Source organism: Lepidochelys olivacea (assembly GCF_965140295.1).
Source record: "Lepidochelys olivacea isolate rLepOli2 genome assembly, chromosome: 7".
Taxonomy (NCBI): domain Eukaryota; kingdom Metazoa; phylum Chordata; order Testudines; family Cheloniidae; genus Lepidochelys; species Lepidochelys olivacea.
This window is the reverse complement of record NC_140417.1, coordinates 20,939,287-20,957,603: the sequence shown is the minus strand read 5'-3', so window position 1 is coordinate 20,957,603 and position 18,317 is coordinate 20,939,287. Positions and strand designations below refer to the sequence as shown.

At 42.1% G+C, this 18,317-nt stretch overlaps 1 protein-coding gene across 1 annotated transcript; it reads left to right on the top strand.

The window, feature by feature from the left end:
• The first annotated feature begins 87 nt into the window (after positions 1 to 87).
• On the top strand, positions 88 to 5,407 carry LSM3 (LSM3 homolog, U6 small nuclear RNA and mRNA degradation associated). The gene is made up of 4 exons (XM_084635348.1): positions 88 to 210; positions 2,657 to 2,767; positions 4,532 to 4,627; positions 4,985 to 5,407. The coding sequence occupies exons 1-4, from the start codon at positions 190 to 192 to the stop codon at positions 5,063 to 5,065; spliced, it is 309 nt and encodes a 102-aa protein (XP_084491474.1). The 5' UTR covers positions 88 to 189; the 3' UTR covers positions 5,066 to 5,407.
• Positions 5,408 to 18,317: the final 12,910 nt, after the last annotated feature.

Genomic DNA, 18,317 nt, shown 5'->3' with positions numbered 1-18,317 from the left:
GGCCCCGCCTCTGCCAGCCTGGGCCGACGAACGGCGCAACTGCCCCTCCCCCGCTGGGAGACCGCGCCACGCCTCCTCCCCGACGCAATGCGTGGCGCCACCCCCCTCCGTTCCTACGCGCCGACTCGCCGGCGCCTCCCGGAGGGGTGACAGAGTCTCGCGAGAGGAGGCGGGGCTGGCGTTTGAAAGATGGCGGACGAAGTGGACCAGGTGAGCGGCTCGCCCCTTTCTCACTGTTTGGCGGGAGCCACGTTTGGGGCCCGTGCGTGGGGTCGAGCGAGGCTCTCCCCTTCCTCCAGAGGCTGGGTCCCCTCTCCTGGGGACTCCCCCCGTCAGCGGGGTCGCCCTCCCGCCTGGTCGCTGTCGCTACACGCCCCCTCTCTTACTCAGCTTCTCCCCTGCTCAGACCGTGCCGGGGCGGTTAATGAATGAGGCTCACCGGGGGGGGGTCCCCTCACTGTTTGCTCTCCCCAGTGTCCCCTGTCTCAGCCCGCCCCAGCTTGCCTCAGACGCTCACTGTCTAGCTGAGCTGCGGCCCTCCAGCAAAGAAGCGCTGGATACAGCCCCCTCCAGAGCAGCGGCCTCCGACCTTTTTATGCCCCAAATCACTTTTTGAATGTAAGGGATCTACCCCCCCCCTTTCCCAAAGCCCTGCCCTGCTCACTCCGTCCCGCCGTTTCTCCCTCGCTGCTTTCCCCTCATTCGCTTTCACCAGGCTGGGGCAGAGGGTTGGGAGAGGGTGTGGGCTCTGGGCTGAGGGGTTTGCGGTGTCGGAGGGGGCTCCGGGGTGGGGCAGGGAGCTGGAGTGCAGAAGGGGGTGTGGGGTCTCAGAGGGAGTTTGGGTGCAGGAGGGGCTCTGGGCTGGGGCAGAGAGTTGGGGTGCAGGCTTGGAGAGGGAGTTAGAGCTGGGGTAGAGGGTTGGGGTGCAGGAGGGGGTGTGGGGTACTGGCTTTGGGAGGGGGCTGGGAGTTGGGGCACGGCCTCCCACCAGGCAGCACTTACTTTGGGCAGCTCCCAGTCGGCAGTGCAGTGAGGCTAAGGCAGGATCCCTGACCCCATGCCACTCCTAGAAGGGGCCAATGTGCCCCTGGGGGAGGGGAGGGCATGTTGCTCTGTGCACTGTTGCTCTCTGCAAGCACCACCCCAGCCGCTCCCATTGGCCATAGCTCCCCGCTACTGGTCAATGGGAGCTTCAGAGGTGGTGCTTGCAGGCAGGAGCGGTGTGGGGAGGGAGACACCCCCCATCCATGGGGCCCGCTGTAGCCGGAGATCGCTATCGACTGGGAGATTCTCTAGGATTGGTGACCACTGCTTCAGAGCATGCCTCCACCACTCTTCAGTCCTTGCTCAACCAGAGGGACTTGCTCAAGAGTGACATGAGATGCTTTTTTCCCCCTGAATTAGTAAGCTAAGGCAGAACAGAAAAAGGATAGTTGCCTTCAACTACCTGAAGGGGGGGTTCCAAAGAGGATGGAGCTAGGCTGTTCTCAGGGGTGGCAGATGACAGAACAAGGAGCAATGGTCTCAAGTTGTAGTGTGGGAAGTCTAGGTTGGATATTAGGAAGAACGATTTCACTAGGAGGGTGGTGAAGCACTGGACTGGGTTACCGAGGGATGTGGTGGAATTTCCATCCTTAGAGGTTTTTAAGGCCTGGGTTGACAAAGCCCTGGCTGGGATGATTTGGTTGGGATTGGTCCTGCTTTGAGCAGAGGGTTGGACTAGATGACCTCCTTAGGTTTCCTCCTAATCCGCTATGATTCTATGTCAGAGTGGAGGCATGACATAAAGAAATAGCAGAAAGCTGCAACCTTTGACGTGAGGCAGACTGAATGTTCCCTATGGAGCAGCAAATCTTTAACCTCTCACTACTGTGTTTTACATCAGAATTTTTTCCTTTGTTTCAGTCTTTACTATGATCTTTATTAAAAAATAAAAATCTAACTTGCATTGTTCTTTGTGGTCTTAGTGCCATTTCAGTGCTGTTTTATGTCTCCTGGAACCTCAGTATTGGCAGTGCTATTATCAAGCTTAAGAAATACATGGCCTTGTTTCCTACTTTTATTGCAGTTTGTTTTGTTGAAAATGAAGCTGAAGGAATAATTGTGAAGGAATATAAAATACAGGACACTTACCCCGGAGACCCCAATGCATTATCTCTTTGGGGCAAGGACCACCATTTTGTTCTGTTTGCACAATGCTTAGGACAGAGGGGTCCTGGTTCATGACTAGAGCTGCTATGTGCTACAATAATACAAATAATTATCCACCAATGAGAACAGCATAGTCAGTGACACTGTAAGCTTCTCTACATCCCCTGCCAAGGTATCTCAGACCTGACCGTGCAAGCTCAACTTTGAGGGTGAAAGGCGTATTTGGTTCCCTTTCTGTTCAGGTTTCTGGCCTGTCACTAAGGCTGCCAGTAAACGGTACCAATTGTGGTGGTAGTGCCTGTCCACTAGGAAGTGGACTGAAATTCGTGTCACTTCATACCGGCCACCAAATGCTCATCTTATGGTAATGATTTTTGATTGTTACCAGCTTGCGTTGGATCAAATGACTGAGATGAAGGTGAGGGGTACTTTATCCTATCCCTGAGAGAGAGAGAGACTGCTTTTGAACATAAGTTACTGTGAAAACTGCTTTCTGTTTTTTTAGCAACAAACAACAAATACTGTAGAGGAGCCACTGGATCTGATCAGACTCAGTCTAGATGAACGAATCTATGTGAAAATGAGGAATGACAGAGAACTTCGAGGTAGATTACATGTAAGTGAAACACTGGAAAGATTTAACACTGGTGTACTTTTAACTATGAAACAGTAGATATAAAAGTCAAGGTAACTTATACTCAAAGGTTGGTTGCTTTGTGGCATTCCATTCAAGTTCATTTTTACGATCTATTTAAAGTGTGTAGAAGTTTTTTTTGTGCCTGACACATTTTCTGAGCATTTCTTGGTATCTGAGTATGGGTACCTGTAAAAGGTATAAATCCTTGTCTTTTATTCTGTTCTTAGAATGACAAGGTGCTGGATTTTCTTTTCTGCCATTACCAGTTGTCTTTACAACATGATGGTTTAGGAAAAATCTAGTTTAAACTACTTTAGAGCAGTGTCGCTTAGTGGATAGAACTCAGGACTGGAACTCAGCACACACTTGGGTTTGTTTCTTGCCTCTGCCACTGACCTCCCGAGTGACCTTGGGCAAGTCACTTCAGCTCTATATACTGCAGTTTCCCATCTGTAAAATAGGGATAATGATACCAACCTTTTTATAAAGCACTTTGAAATCTACCGATGAAAAGAGCTTTATAAAAAGTAGGTATTGAAACATTCTCTAAAAATAATGGTATTTGGGCTCAGGCTGATATCCTACAGAAGTCTAGTCTGTATTCAAGCAACTTTCAGTGATAATGACATGTCCCTTACTCTCACAAGTTGATATCTGGCTTTTTGTCAGTCAAAGCATCCCTCCTGAACGCTGCAATGTGGTATAGTCCTCACCTTCAAAGTCCCAAATGGGCTATCCTTGAAATGGCTTCAGCACCAGTGTGGTTTATGGCATGTTGATGTAATGTGTTGAGAATGGTCATCTCTGATTAGGCCTTCTGAGCGCTATGCTGGGTTGGCCCCAGGTAGATCCAGTTTCAGTGTGCATACTGGAGATTAGGGATGTAAAAGGTTAACCAGGAAGCGTAGTCTTACCAGTTAACCGCTAACCTCAGCTGGGCTGAGCGGGGCTAGCTGCGCTGCCCGCAGCAGCCTGAGCCATGTTGGCCATATGGGCCCCAACTGCTTAAAACGGTTAACCGTTTAAATGACATTTTTAAATCATGTAAATGGTTAACTTTTTAAACTGTATTCACACCCCTAGTGGAGATGATTGTGTGAATTTTTACTGTTCATACACGACTAAATTAAGAGAGCCACTTTAAGGCCTTTGCCTAGGTTCTTTTATGACATCTTGAAAGCTTCAAATCTTCAAAGCACAGAAGTAAGGGTGGCAATACCACAACCTCCTATAATAGCCTTGCAACCCCACCCCCACAACCCCATTTTGGGTTGAGACCCCTACGGTTACAACACCCTGAAATTTCAGTTTTAAATATCTAAAACCAATAAATTTATGATTTTAAAAATCATATTACCATGAAATTCACCAGAATGGAACCTAAATTTGGTAGGGCCCTACCTATATAACTTTAGTAATCTTAAACCTGTGCAACTATAATTTGGTAAAAGTATGTGACAGCTGAAACAACTATTTGAAAGAAAATTAATTTGTAAAAAGAAAACAGCTGTACTGTGTTCACTAGTGCAGGTGAAATTAACACTCCAGTTAAAATACTGGTATATTTGACAGTCAAAGCAATTGATTATTCGTGAGTCCAAGTTGAAATACACTAAGAAAAGTTACGTTCATTTTAGTTAGTTTGTATTTGAACTGCTTTGATCTACAAAGATTTAAACACTTTTTTGTTGTATGTGGTACAGATTATAAAGAAAATAATTGAAACTGGTCTCATTCGCACAGGCTTATGATCAGCACTTAAATATGATTTTGGGTGATGTTGAAGAGACTGTGACAACGATAGAGATTGATGAGGAAACCTATGAAGAGATTTATAAAGTAAGGGTTTAAATGTATTTGTGGTTGAGAAAAGAAAAACTGAAAGTACTTTCTAAATTAAATGTTTTATCTAAAAAACTTAAAATTGACAGATGAAAATTGATTTTTGCTAGCTAGATTTGAGCAGGACTTGATTTAAAGCAACTTCAGGCAAATTGTTATCAAAGTAAAAGCTACAGCAAACCTGCCTGCTAACTGTATTGCTCTTTTCAGTGTGTGGATAAGACTCTAAGTTGTATTTCCTCAAAACTTGCTTTTTATGAACCTTTGATATCTCTTTCTTTGAGCATGAATTTAAAGCTGGTTACATTTCTCAGATGCGTTGTGTAAATTACGTTTTCCTTTCCTTCCACTTAGTCTACCAAGAGGAATATTCCAATGCTTTTTGTCAGAGGTGACGGCGTTGTGCTTGTAGCTCCCCCACTGAGGGTTGGCTGAAACTACAAAGGATTTGCCCTGGTTGGAAGCTGCTCGCTTTGAGATAAGGCTCCTGTTCAGCTCACGCTTCTGTGTAAAACTCTGCATATTTTTATATGATATTGTTGGTTTGTGTTTTGTTTTTGTTTTTTTGTACCTCCTTGGCATGTGGATCTTTGAAAATAACCCTCAAAAATGACGAAAGACAATGGTGTGAGACAGTTTAGTTTTCAAAGAGTAAATTTAAATGCTATAATACAGGTGTCTGTCAAATCAGTAAATTAATCTATTCAGTTTTGCAATCTTGGCAATTGCTGAGTTTTGAATTTTTTTTTAAATAAATATGGTTTATCTTTTGGATTATTGATTTGTCATCAATTTTTGGTATATAAAAATAACCTTCAACATGCATCGTATTTACAAGTTACAACTTATTGTGGAATTAAATGCACTTATAGTTATTTTATGGAAGAGGTTAATTTTTTTAATGTTGCATTGCATCTTTGTTTCCTCTAATTTGCAAGGGTTGCAGCTTGTACTGACTCTTTATACAGGGCACTGTTGTATCAGTCATACAGAGGTGGCTGTTTTGTGCTCAGTTTCTTAACATGTATCCTTGTGTATGCACATACCATTCATGATTTCTAAAGCATGGAGTCTTCTGCTTTACACTGGGATAGTCCTAGTAACTAGTATCCAAAATCAGTTTTGAAAGGATTTGTTGTCTGAATATCAACCATTTGTGTTGTCCAATTTGTATAGGTAGTCACCAGTGTCTTGCAGTCTAATTGGAAGGTGTGATCCTGGTAAATGAAGGGAACTTGCTTTCTTTAGACTCTTAAACCTAGCAAGCACTGACGCATGGGAGTCGTAGCATCTGTGTCTGAAATTGTGGCTTTGTTTAAGCCACAGTGCATAGCAGTTTCTGCAAGACCATTAATCCCCATCTGTAAAATGGGAATCATGATACCAACCAAATTTGTAAAGCGCTTTGAGATCTACTATTGAAAAGGACTGTATGAGAGCTAGGTATCTATGCAAATTTATGAGTTATAAAAGGCCAGCTACCTAATTGGGGTATATTTCCCATTTCAATAAATTTCTCTGGGCTAGATTGAGGATGCTGATTCTGTACTGGGCCTGTTTCTCAAATAGTGTATGTTTAGCATTTTAGTTTATAATATTTGCCAGTACAAGCTGCTGTCCTGAATAGCTTTCTCCTAGAAGTGAACATCCTTTCTGATCTACAGTACCCCTAGTTTATGTGGCCAGAGTAATAAGAGTGCCGGATGTGTGAGACTCTACTTCTGGGTTTGTATTCTAAAAAGAGAAAATGCTGCCTTTTGTGCCAAGGATTGTCAAGAACCTCCAGGTTGCATCTGTTCTGTATGTTTCTGCTCCCCTCATTTCAAGAGAACCTGGGCAGAAAGCCAGTTATAGTTTCAGTGGAATATCTCAACTTAACTTTTCTGTATTTTTCATGATATGAGGAGCTCTCGTATGATTTTCCTACATTTACAGTGAGAGGTGTATCTTCAAGTATGTGAAATGGAAACAATAGCTGAAACGAAGTTCAAATTACTGCAGGTAACTACAGTGCATTAATTATGCCATTTAAAAAATAGAGTCTTCTGTTGACAGCCGTAGAACTTTTAGAATGTGGTGCAAAGAACATGCTAGGTAGGCAAATTGTTCTAGTCCTCTCCACATGCAAGAATAGTTAATCTAAGAATAATGCTTTTGTGTTTAGGCCTCTCATGTAGCCTTATATGCTCTCTTCTACTGAAGGGAAAGGGAGCAGAACAAGGTTGGTGGAGAAGGGAACCAGTGACTTTCTAGCAAGCTTCCCTCTCTATGCTGTGTTTGATTATTGCCTTGGAAGTTCTGCTGCTCTAAGTCAACTCTGTTGTGAGGTAAGGAGAGCAGCTGCAGTCCATGACCTACATCCATATCCATGCATGAGTTAATGCTGTTCAAGTTGCACTGACTCCAATTCACTACCTGTATTGCCTTTGATGAGGTGTAGGATGCCCTGCTCCCATGTGCAGTTGTGGAGAGCTCCTCTTATGGAAGAGTCTGCAGCTTCCTTTTACTACTGATCTACAGTGGAGGCAATATGTCCCATTTCCACTGTGGTTTTCAAACCTTTCCTGCAGGTGAACCTCATTCAGCACAGCAGACTAGGAAATGCTCATAACATGTAAACATCTAACCTTCCTCACTTAATGGCTTCTTCTGGTGCAGTGCAACTCTGCCTTATTACTGTCTGCTGCTGGTATTTAATGTGGTGTTTCAAAACAGGTGCAGCACTTCCTGCCAATTGGCCCCAAAAGGCCTCTCCATAGGATGGGTGTTCGGTTTACAACTGCTTCTTCCCCCATGACTGTTTGTGATTTTTCTGTGTAGATTAATTTGAAGCTGATCTTTGAATTTTAACTCACCCAAAACACTAGATGGTGCTCTGTTCCCTCAGGTTTAAGCTTGATTCACCTTGCCTGATTTTATCAGTGATATATATTTGAGCTGTGCCTATATTTCTCAAATTAGTCATTTGTTTTTAATTTAAAACTGCCATCAAATGTGATTCTAATTACTTATGCTGAGCAGGAGAGTTAGACATCCAAATATGTCTTGATATTTACATAGGCACAAATGACTTCAGGGGCAGAGTAAATATAAAACAGTTTAGTACATGTGCCCTGCATTCATAGGCATAGTTTGACTTCTATATTTGGGGGGACAGCTCCAGTCAGGCCAATGGGACCGTGCGTGGGGGGCAAATTCCATGGCTGCCCAAGGTTTGCAGTTCGGGGCAGGGGGCAACGTCCCCTTCCACCCCATGCCTGCATTATGACTGATTCAAACTCCTGAAATCCTGACTGGCTACTTTGCTAATAGCACCAGTGAAACAAGTACACCATTTAAAAAACAATTGTGGTTAACAGCTTAGCTTGAAGAACGGCAGCACAGAAAGCATGCATGTGCCAGTTGTGCCTATCACCACCATTGACTTCAGTGTTCTGTAGAGAACCAGCCTTGGTGTGATTAAAGCTCAGCATTAGAAACAGGTTAAGTTTCTGAGTGTACATATATCAAATTCTGTTTAAAACATGACAAACACTTGTTATTTCCAGTTACTGTCAACATATTGTTCTTTATTTTCTTTCTGAGCCGATGGAAATGGCTTGGATCAAATCTGGCTTTTTGAAGGAGGAAGGACCAGCATTAAACATTCAGTTGATAACTCTTACCTACAGACAGATTGTATAGGCTATGTTTTGGTTCACCAGAGTTTCTCATTCTGTATCTAAGGTAGGCTCTACTTCCACACTATACTGTCAGAAATATAATTAAGGTGGGGAGGGGCTATGGGTAGGATAGCCTTCATCTTTTAAATATCCTTCCTCAAATCTGGGTTAGATTACATGCGAGTTTGGGTGGGCTAAGTCTGTTACCTCATTATCATTATGGCAGGATTGGTACTCCCTGCAAAGGAGAGATTTGGCTTGAATAGTAAGGGAACATAGTACAGGTGGGTTAATGTGTTGCAATGGCAGAGCTATGCAGGGGCTCAGGCATAGAATAGCAAAGGAGAAATGTGCATGTCATCCACAACAGGGAAGTTTGCAAAGCACTTGGCTGCACAATGCTGTGCTCCAGGTTTCTAAAGAGGATGTTCTTTTTATATACTAAACAAAAAGAATGGGAAAGGCAAATAGAAAGTTCAAATGAAAAATGATAATATATAAGCCAAATTTTTATGCAGGATGAAGGGGGGAAACAAAGATGGGTGAAAGGAAGGGACTAGATGATGTGGCCTGGAGAGGGAAACAAACTATTGAAGGAAAGAGGTGCAGTTACCTGCTTCTGAGGTAAATTTTGCATTGCTACCTAAATATGTTTGAACGAGAGAACGGCCCACTTTCAAAATTTGGATCACCTGGCCTTTTGGGAAAATGACTAACTGCCTCTGGGGGCAGAATAAGGTATTTCAGAAAATTCTGCCTAATCCTATGAAAAGATTTGGTGGGAATCACTTATTCAAATGAGCACTTTCTTTGGGGCAAAATTCTCTTCTACTATCCACAGGACTTCTCTTGACTGCACCACGCATGGAGGATAATAGAATAGTGGAATCTAAACCTACTGTGTGAATCAGAAGGGCGAATTTGACCCTTAGTGTATATAATGCTTTATAGTCAATAATACACATTTGTATTGCAATTACTAAAATAGTTTAAACTTTAGAAAGAAAGCATTAACATTTTTGGACCTCAAATGATTTCTGGAGATATATGAAATATTTTGCAGTGGGCAAGATCCTCAGCTGTAGTAAATTGGCATAGCACCACTGACTTCAATGAAGCTTTATCTGACTTTTGCAAGATAAGGGTCTGGCCTTATAACTTTTATGTAGATATGCTATTGTATATTTTAGATTGTGAACTCTTTGGGGGCACAGAGCTCGTCTTTGTCTAATACCGGGTACAGCCCTAATGCTATTATATAAATAATAATTCTGCATCTCTAGTTTCTTCTTAAATTTTAAAACTAATTGTTCATTATTATTATACTTTATTCATCTGACACCTTAGCAACAGAGTGCTTTACAAGCATAACTTCCTCAAATTATAGCCGGTTGAATCATGTAATCCAACCCCCTGCCAATACAGGATTGCTCTTTACAATATATTCTCTAATAATTGCCTAGTCCACTTTTAAGTGACCCAACCAATGGGGCTTCACCACTTCCTTGGGAATATTATTTATGGACTGATTGTAGTCACAGACTTAGCCAGTGGCAGCACATGGCTCCTCATTTAAAGGGACTCTATGGCAGCCCTGGTCTGTCTTGATCTCCCAGTAGCAAGCCATTTCTCTCCAGCTGGTGCACCTTTGTCATAACACCCCACTGCTCAATTGAAGGGGTGGAGGAGGTGTTCTCTCGGTGGAGGATCTCTAATTTGGGATTGGGTGGGTGCAAAATCCTATAGCTGTCAAGGGTGCTGATGCATTAAGGGATCCTCCATCATTCACTGTCTAACAGACCTCACAACTGAGACACTTTCCTTGCAATTTTAAATTTTCCTTTGCTCTAATTTCATTTTATGAACTTCTTTGGGCAACAAAATCCCCACAAATGCCACACAAGTCATTACGCCAAATGTGTTTGTGAGTGTATCGCTCAACACAAAATGCTTGTCTAAAATTTTGTCATGAATCACTTATTGGCTTCCCCAATGCACTCTATGTAAATTACAGAGAACCTTGATAAAAACAGTTGTTTGATGAAACTGAGATTCTCTCCTTTATAAACTCTTAATTTAAAAGACTCGTAATTCTGAGCATCAGCCTAACTGTAGCTGTGTACCCAGTCTTCCTCTAGACCTTCAAATTATGATTGTAGGGAAGAAACTTGAACCAGGGAAAGGGTGTACTTTAATTCATCTCTGCATTAGGTGACTCTGACTTTGTCATGTTCATCCTTAACAATTAATTGCTATAATCATGTTTCTTCCTAACATCATAAAAGTTGACAGTTTGTTTTTCTTTTCTTTACATAGCAGTGACACAGGTTAGTCACAATTAAAGGAACATGGTTTAATTTTTTTGCCTCAAATAATTCCTGTGGCTTCCATCTCAGACTGTGGCCCTTGCCGTCAGAAAGTCTGTGAAATGATTTGCTATGTTCTAGATTGTCCACTTCCAGGACTTTAAAGTAAAATTGCTACCTCTTCCAGGTGTATAGATGTTGCATGCTTCTGATTAGCAGAAATCTGGGGAAGAACTGAAGTGTTAACAAGTATGGAAGCTAATCTGATTTGTCTTAAATTAGATATGTTTATGATACATTCCTCCAGGCTAAATTTTAGTTGCCTGCTTAATTAAGGCAAGAGAGGAAGTTCTCGTGCAAACCAACAGAAGACACTATATTAAAATTAAACAGTTCTTAACAGGGTCCTTATAATATACTAGTTAAAGTAGCCATAGATCACTATTGCCCTCTGCTGGTGCAATTCAAACCTGCTCAAGTGTTATGTTGCTTTCTAATGGCTGCTCTACATATATGCTAAATGACTTAATACTGGTAAATGGAAATTCTCCTTATAGTCAAATGGAAAGATTTGTAGCAATTACTTGTCCTGGCTTCAGTCCCCAAACCACATCTGTAAGCTTAAATGAAAACCATTGTGTCCTTTTCTTTCATGTGTGAAAATGTGGGTGAGGTAATATTTTATTGGATCAACTGCTGCTGGTGAGAGAGACAAACTTTCGAGCTTATATATTTCAAGGGACCATTCAAGGTGAAGTAGTCCAAAAACACCTCTCCAGTTGTAGGAGGGGGAAGTGTGGGGGGGAGGGGTAGGTTGGGAGGGCAGGGGTAAGTGGATTATAGATTGTTGTAATAAGACATAAATCCTGTGACTTCATTCAGTCCATGATTTTTAGTATCCAGTGTGGCAAGGCACCGCCTCTGCCTCAGCAGGCTCAGTGCTTCCCCCTCTGGCAGTGAGCGCCTAGGGTAAGTAACCTCCACCCACGCTGGAGGGTGTTTACTCTCCCACTTGGCAGTTTATTTCCCGGTATTCTCTAGAGAAGCCTGGGGTGGGCTTGATGGAATGCCCCCTGCCAAAAAAAAAACCACACACAAAAACAAAAAGAAACCAATTCAAACTGAAGACAAGGGAAAATACCTTTTCTTCCCCTCACTCTGAGGGTGGATGGCCTTGTTATTGGCTCTGGGGTGCCAGCCCTTCCCACGGCAGACAGTCTGTTTTGTAGCTTCCCCTGTAAGGAAGAGAGCAGCCCTCCATCCTGGAGCAACCTTTCTTCCTTATTCCTACTAGCCCCACAGCAGCTTGTCTCGCTATCCCCTTCTCTCACCTGAGGAAGAGTTTTTAAAGGTCTCAGGCAGCCCTTAATTGGACTCAGGAGTCCTGAACTGGCCTGAGGTAACCCCTTCTTGGCTTATGGGGAAAAAGGCCTTTATCATTCTGGTGCTAATATATATGCCTTCCACCACCCTCTTATAGCTGCCCAGGCTGACTTTGGCATACTAGCATCTAGCCAAGTTATGAGTTTAAGCTTCCAAGCTCATCTTTGGAAGATGTTGTGTAGGTCTCCTTTGAGGATGGGAATGAGAGCTCAGATAGAGAGTGATCGCTGTATGAAAAGCATACACCTACAGGTGATATGGTGGTTATGTCTTCTATAATTTTCTATGCGAGTTCATTCGAGAGGACAGTGATTGTCTTGTTTCACCCACATAGTAGTTGTTCTCTTTCTACAGCTGGTTAACTGCAGCACAAAGAGATGAAGTGACTTGCCATAGGTAAGAGTCAATGTAGAAAGCAAAGATCTGCTGATTCCTGATCCAGTGCTTTATCCACTGGACCCTGCTGCCGTGTCCTTTAATATAAGGCAGCATCTTGTAATCTCTAATTCCTATTTGAAAAGGAGGCAAATCCTTCACCTTATTCAATACTAGTGATTCTTTTGTCTGATTAACACAGAAGAACTTTTAAGAAAGTAAAGAAAAACATTGAACTAATCTCTCTGGCTCTTTCTGTTGTAGCCAAAGGCTAGTAAGAGTGTTGTCAGCTGCAGCATACTCTGATTGCAGCTGATATAGTCATTCATTTGTGCTTCTCACTCTTCTGACTCATAAGCAGCCAAGGAGGGAGAGCAATCATAAGCATCAGTAAGCACTTGACAAACATCTGCATAGTGATAAAGTTTCTATGGACACTGCACTGATTTCAAAGAAGTGATGTCTGATGGAGTGGGAATCATGGGCAGCCTAGATCTATCACATTAAGCAAATCTCTGAAGCTCTATATAAACTATATACGTAAGAGACAGCTGCTTTCTCAATCTGAACATAATGCTTACGCACCGAAATGCGATGCATGAGGCTGGTGTGACGTTCATGGGGCCCCAAGCAAAAGCAGGGCTCCAGTCTCCCACAGTGGGGAAGGGAAGGAATTATGTAACAAACTGCCGCCTTCTCGGATCCTGTTGCTAAAGAAGAGATCAGCCAGTAGATTGCCTCCCCAGTCCTTTTCTGATACTGAAAGAGAAGATGAGGGAGTGAAAGGTGTCAACTTTCTTTTAGCTGCTCCAAAGGGAGATGTGACAAGCTCCTGAGTTGCAGAACATGCACTGAACCAGTTCTCAGATTGCTTGGCTTGTGCTTAAAGTAGCCCTTCATAGGAATGGCCCTACTGGGTCAGACCAAAGGTCCATCTAGCCCAGTATCCTGTCTTCCAACAGTGGCCAGTGCCAGGTGCCCCAGAGGGAATGAACAGAACAGGTAATCATCAAGTGATCCATCCCCTGTCACTCATTCCCAGCTTCTGGCAGTCAGAGGCTAGGGACACCATCCCTGCCTATCCTGGCTAATAGCCATTGATGGACCTATCATCCATTAATTTATCAAGTTCTTTTTTGAATCTTCTTATGGTCTTGGCCATCACAACATCCTCTGGCAAGGAGTTCCACAGGTTGACTGTACTGTTCCACAGGTTCTCTGTGGAAGCAACCGTCATATCTCGTTCACACTTTATCCTTTTAACACTTTATTTTTTCTGGTTACAGTTAATGATAGCTGAACCTCTGAAGCTGTGACATTTCAGTTCCAAAGAATATCCAGATTTTTGGAAGCCTCTCTGAGCCTCCAGCTGGGAAATCTGGCTTCCTTGTGAGAGCCATTGATACTACAGAAATAGCTTTCTTGCTGCTTCTGCTTCTAGTTGGAGATGAGGCCAACCCTCCCTCCCACCCACACACTTACCTGATCAGAGAGATCCTGCATTTTGGGGAAATTTGAAATCAAACCCAATTTTGCCACTTGAAACCATGATATTGGGGGCACATGATTTTTTAAAAATGCAGAAATCACCAAATGTGTATGAGCTTTAAAAGTAAATCATTCAAATTAAGTGTGGGGTGAAGGTTCACGCAGGGTATTTTATTTATTTCATCCAAGCCTATTCACCCATCTCTAGTCGCAACAGAAATGTGAAAATCTTGCAGCAAGATATTACAGAGCATGAAAATACATGATGTAAATGGCCAATTTGCCTTGAGCACTTTTTCTCTTCCATAAGGCCTCGTTGCATAACTGTTCCCTTCAGTGTCTCTCTTGTGTTTATGAGCTGGATATTTGTGAGGAAATAATCAGAACATTTTCCACTTTAAGGGACCAGTAGGCCCTTGGGAATTTTGAGAGGTTTGAGGCAATAGCAGGCAGATTAGCAGGGGCTGGTCTCCATTGGGTCACTAGCCTAAGTTTCCTGCAAATAAAGATTTGTTTTGCCAGTTTGCGTAAGGGTGGGATATACTCTGTGTTTTGCTATGCTGAAAGCCTGATGCTGTCTGGCTCAGGGCAAGGGGCAGCAAGATTGTCTCACCTCTTGCTTTGGTATTAAATCATCCTACGGCTAGACAATTCCTGACCATCACCTTGTACCTTGGAGGGGTTCCTTCTCAGTTTTAGATTGCTCAGAAAAATGCTAGAGTAGAGTAGCAGCCAGTTTACAGAGATGAAGAGCCCTCACGTGAATAATAATACTAAGGACTTATGCACACTTCATCCATAAACATGAAAGCATTTTACAAAGGTAACCATCATTATGTCAGTTTTTATAGATAGGGTAAATGAGGCACCCAGATTAAAGGACTTGCCCAAAATCACATAGTGAGTCAGTGGCAGAGCTGGGAGTAGAACCCAGATCCAGTGTCCGTAACTGGCACCACTGCCTTCCTCAAGAGAAGTCCTACTGAGTCTTACATGTAAGGGCTGCATTATTAGGTGCTATGTGATTCATTGTGGAATTTAAAAGTTTAAAGGACCTGGAGCTACACTCCTTACAAATTACTGAAGCCACAGTTTTGTATTAGAGCTTCAGTTGGCACCCAGATACCATTGTACTGGGGCCAAGGTTGTTCAAGAGCTAGCCCTGCCTATTTTTCAGATCTCTTTTTGGGTAACTGATCTGTTTTGGAATCAGAACTCTGAGCCTCAATTTTCAAGAGTTAATTTGTCTATCAAAAGTCAGTTAGTGGTGGAACTTGTCATGCAAATAAAACAGCGGAAAATTCTATCTTCCAGCTACATCTGTGTGGATTGTGCTGGGCAACCCTTTCTCCTCCTCTTCTATACATCTTCTCTAATTAGCCCCATGCAAAGGAAAGAATGGTAAGAGATCATCAATATGGCTGCGTCAAGAGCTCTTTACAGACCTGCAAATAAATTTTAAAAAAGTGGAAACAATGACAATTGCTAAGAATGGGTATAAACGAATAGCACAAGCCGGTAAGGACGAAATCAGAAAGGCTAAAGGCAAAAAAATGACTTACAACTAGCAAGGAAAAGAATAGGTTCTATAAATACATTAGGACTAAGAGAATAATGGGGAAAAGAGTAGGCCCCTTACTTAATGAGGGAAGGAGAGCTAATAACAGATCATATAGAAGATGCTGAAGTGAAGTGCTCAGCTTTGCTAAAAAAAAAAAAAAAAGTTAATGGTGACCATATGCTTAGCACAATTAATATTAACAAGGGAGAAGGATCTCACATCAAAACAAGGAAAGAACAAATTAAAGAATACTTAGATAAGTTAGATGGTCTTAAGTTGGCAGGGCCTGATGAAATTCACCCTAGAGTATACATAAACTAGCTGAAGCACTCTGAGCCGTTAGCGATTATTTTTGATAACTCATGAAAGGCAGACATGGTCCTAAACAGGGTCATCCAAAAGGGGAGAAAGAATGCCTTGGGAGTTACAGACCACTCAGCCTAAGTTGGAAAGATACTGGAACAAATTATTAAACAATCAATTAATCAAACCTGGAAGATAAGTAATAGCTAACATGGATTTGTCAATAACCAATCATGGCAAACTAATATAATTTCCTTCTTTTACAGAGTAACTACAATAGTGGATGGAGGAAGCAGTAGATGTGATACAACTGAACTTTATTAAGGTTTTCGACACTGTCACACATGACATTCTCCTAAGGGACACATGACATTCCCTAAACTAGGGAAATACGGTCTAGATGAAATTACTATGAGGTGGATATGCAACTGCTTGAAAGACCCTACTCAAAAAGTAGTTACCAATGGTTCACTGTCAAGCTGAAAGGACATATCAAGTGGGGACCTGCAGGGGTTTGTCTTGGGCCTGGTACTGTTCCATATTTTCATTAATGGCTTGGTTGATGGAGAGGAGAGTATGCTTATAAAATCTGTGGATAACACCAGGCTGGGAGAGGTTGCAAGCACTTTAGAGGACAGGATTAGAATTCAAGATGATCTTGATAAATTGGAGAATTGGTCCAAAATAAATATGATAAAATTCAATGAAGACAAGTGCCAAGTGCTACATGTAGGAAGGAAAATTAAAATGCACAAATACAAAATGGTAAATAACTAGCTAGGCGGCAGTACTGCAGAAAAAGATCTGGGGGTTGTAGTGCATCACAAATTGAATGTCAACTGTGCAATGCTGCTCAGAAAAAGACAAATGTCATTCTGTTCGGTATTAGCAGGAGTGTTGTATGTAAGATATGGCAGGTAATTTTCCACTCTACTCGGCACTGGTGAGGCCTCAATTGGGGTACTATGTTCAGTTTTAGCCACCAAACTTTAAGAAAGAAATAAAGCAATTGGAGAGAGACCAAGGAAAAGCAACAAAAATGATAAGAGGTTTAGACAACATGACCTATGAAGAAAGGTTGAAAGAACTGGCCCTGTTTAGTCAAAACAAGAGATGGCTGAGGTGGAACATAAGTCTTCAAATATGTAAAAGGTTGGTGGTAATCAATTGTTGCTAAGTCCACTAAGGGTAGGACAAGAAGAATCAGCTTAGTTTGTAGCAAAGGAGATTTAAGTTTGATATTAGGAAAAACTTTCTAACTATAAGGATAGTTTAGGCTTGGTAGGATTTGATTTGTACCGTTAATCATCTTTAAACATCAATTTCACACACACAGATAGATGAATCAATGAAAAAAAATCCTTCAGTAGTAATCAAACAGGGTCTCCGCTTCCCTGGAGGGCTCAGCCTCCCCTGTACCGAGCATCTGCAGGGATATGGTAAACTGGGCCCCTCAGCTGCACAGGGAGCCCCCTGAAAACCCCACTTTCACTGGCCCCATAGCTGCACCAGCATCCCCCTTTTGCCCCTCCTGTGAAACCATGACTATTTAAATTGTTTAAAAATAAAAATAAATATTGATATCTGTTGAAATTACCAAAAAAAAAAAAAATCAAATTCTACCAAGCCTAAGGATAGTTAAGCACTGGAACAGGTGACCTAAGGAGGTTTGTAATCCCGGTCATTTGAGGTTTTTAGTAAAAGATTAGACAAACACCTGTCAGGGATAGTCTAGATATACTTTGTCCTACCTCAGCACAGAGGGATGGACTAGATGGCCTCCTCCCTTCCAGCCCTGCATTTCTATGATTCTATGATAGTGGTGAAAAACACTTCTTCTGCAGCACAGGAATTGTCTAACTGCTTATCCCTTTTGACATAATGTCAGGTATTTTCTACACAGATAGGCCAAAACTGAGAATCTGGACCATCTTCAAACACTGAGGAAATTTACATCTAGATCCAAATTTTGCAGCGTGGGGGTCATTTCTAGTATCTTCCAAGCTACCTCTGAAATAATATTTAATTTACAGTTCCAGATGAAATTTTCTGATCTCTAGTAATCTCTGGGCTATATCTGTTTACATACCTTTACGGTAGGGCTGATACTTTGGATTCCACAACAACCCAAATAAAGCTGAATAAATCTGCATTTGTGTTTATAATTTTCATGAGGTATTTCAATGCTTCAAGGAACCAGTTATAAGGACAATATAACACACCATTTTTTTCTTCCCACACTACTTCCACCATCCAGGAACTAAAATACTGTAAGACTACAACTTACATTTTTTATTCCCATACATTTAATGAAAATTACAATATGTAATATTTTAGACCCTACAAAATTACAATCTTGTATCCATCCCTTTTGGTTCTACAGTGGCAATAAACTCACAAATACTATGTGAACATCTGTACCGATATCATGGATGAAGCTGGTGCACCAACAAAGAGGTTCTGGCATGGTAAGGCTTTATAAATATGGAGCACATAAGAAGAATCAGTGGGCTGAAGGGTAGCAAATTTAGTGCAACTAAGATCCCTTTTAGTTACTTGCTAGCTATCTGCGGTTCACACCTAGGGTTCAGTCCTGCTCCCACTGAAAT

Bases quoted from the DNA above. Each gene is read 5' to 3' on its own strand.
- LSM3 (XM_084635348.1), top strand. From the start codon at position 190: ATGGCGGACGAAGTGGACCAG. The intron at 211-2,656 runs GTGAGCGGCTCG...CTGTTTTTTTAG, and splicing joins TGGCGGACGAAGTGGACCAG to CAACAAACAACAAATACTGT. The intron at 2,768-4,531 runs GTAAGTGAAACA...TCATTCGCACAG, and splicing joins AACTTCGAGGTAGATTACAT to GCTTATGATCAGCACTTAAA.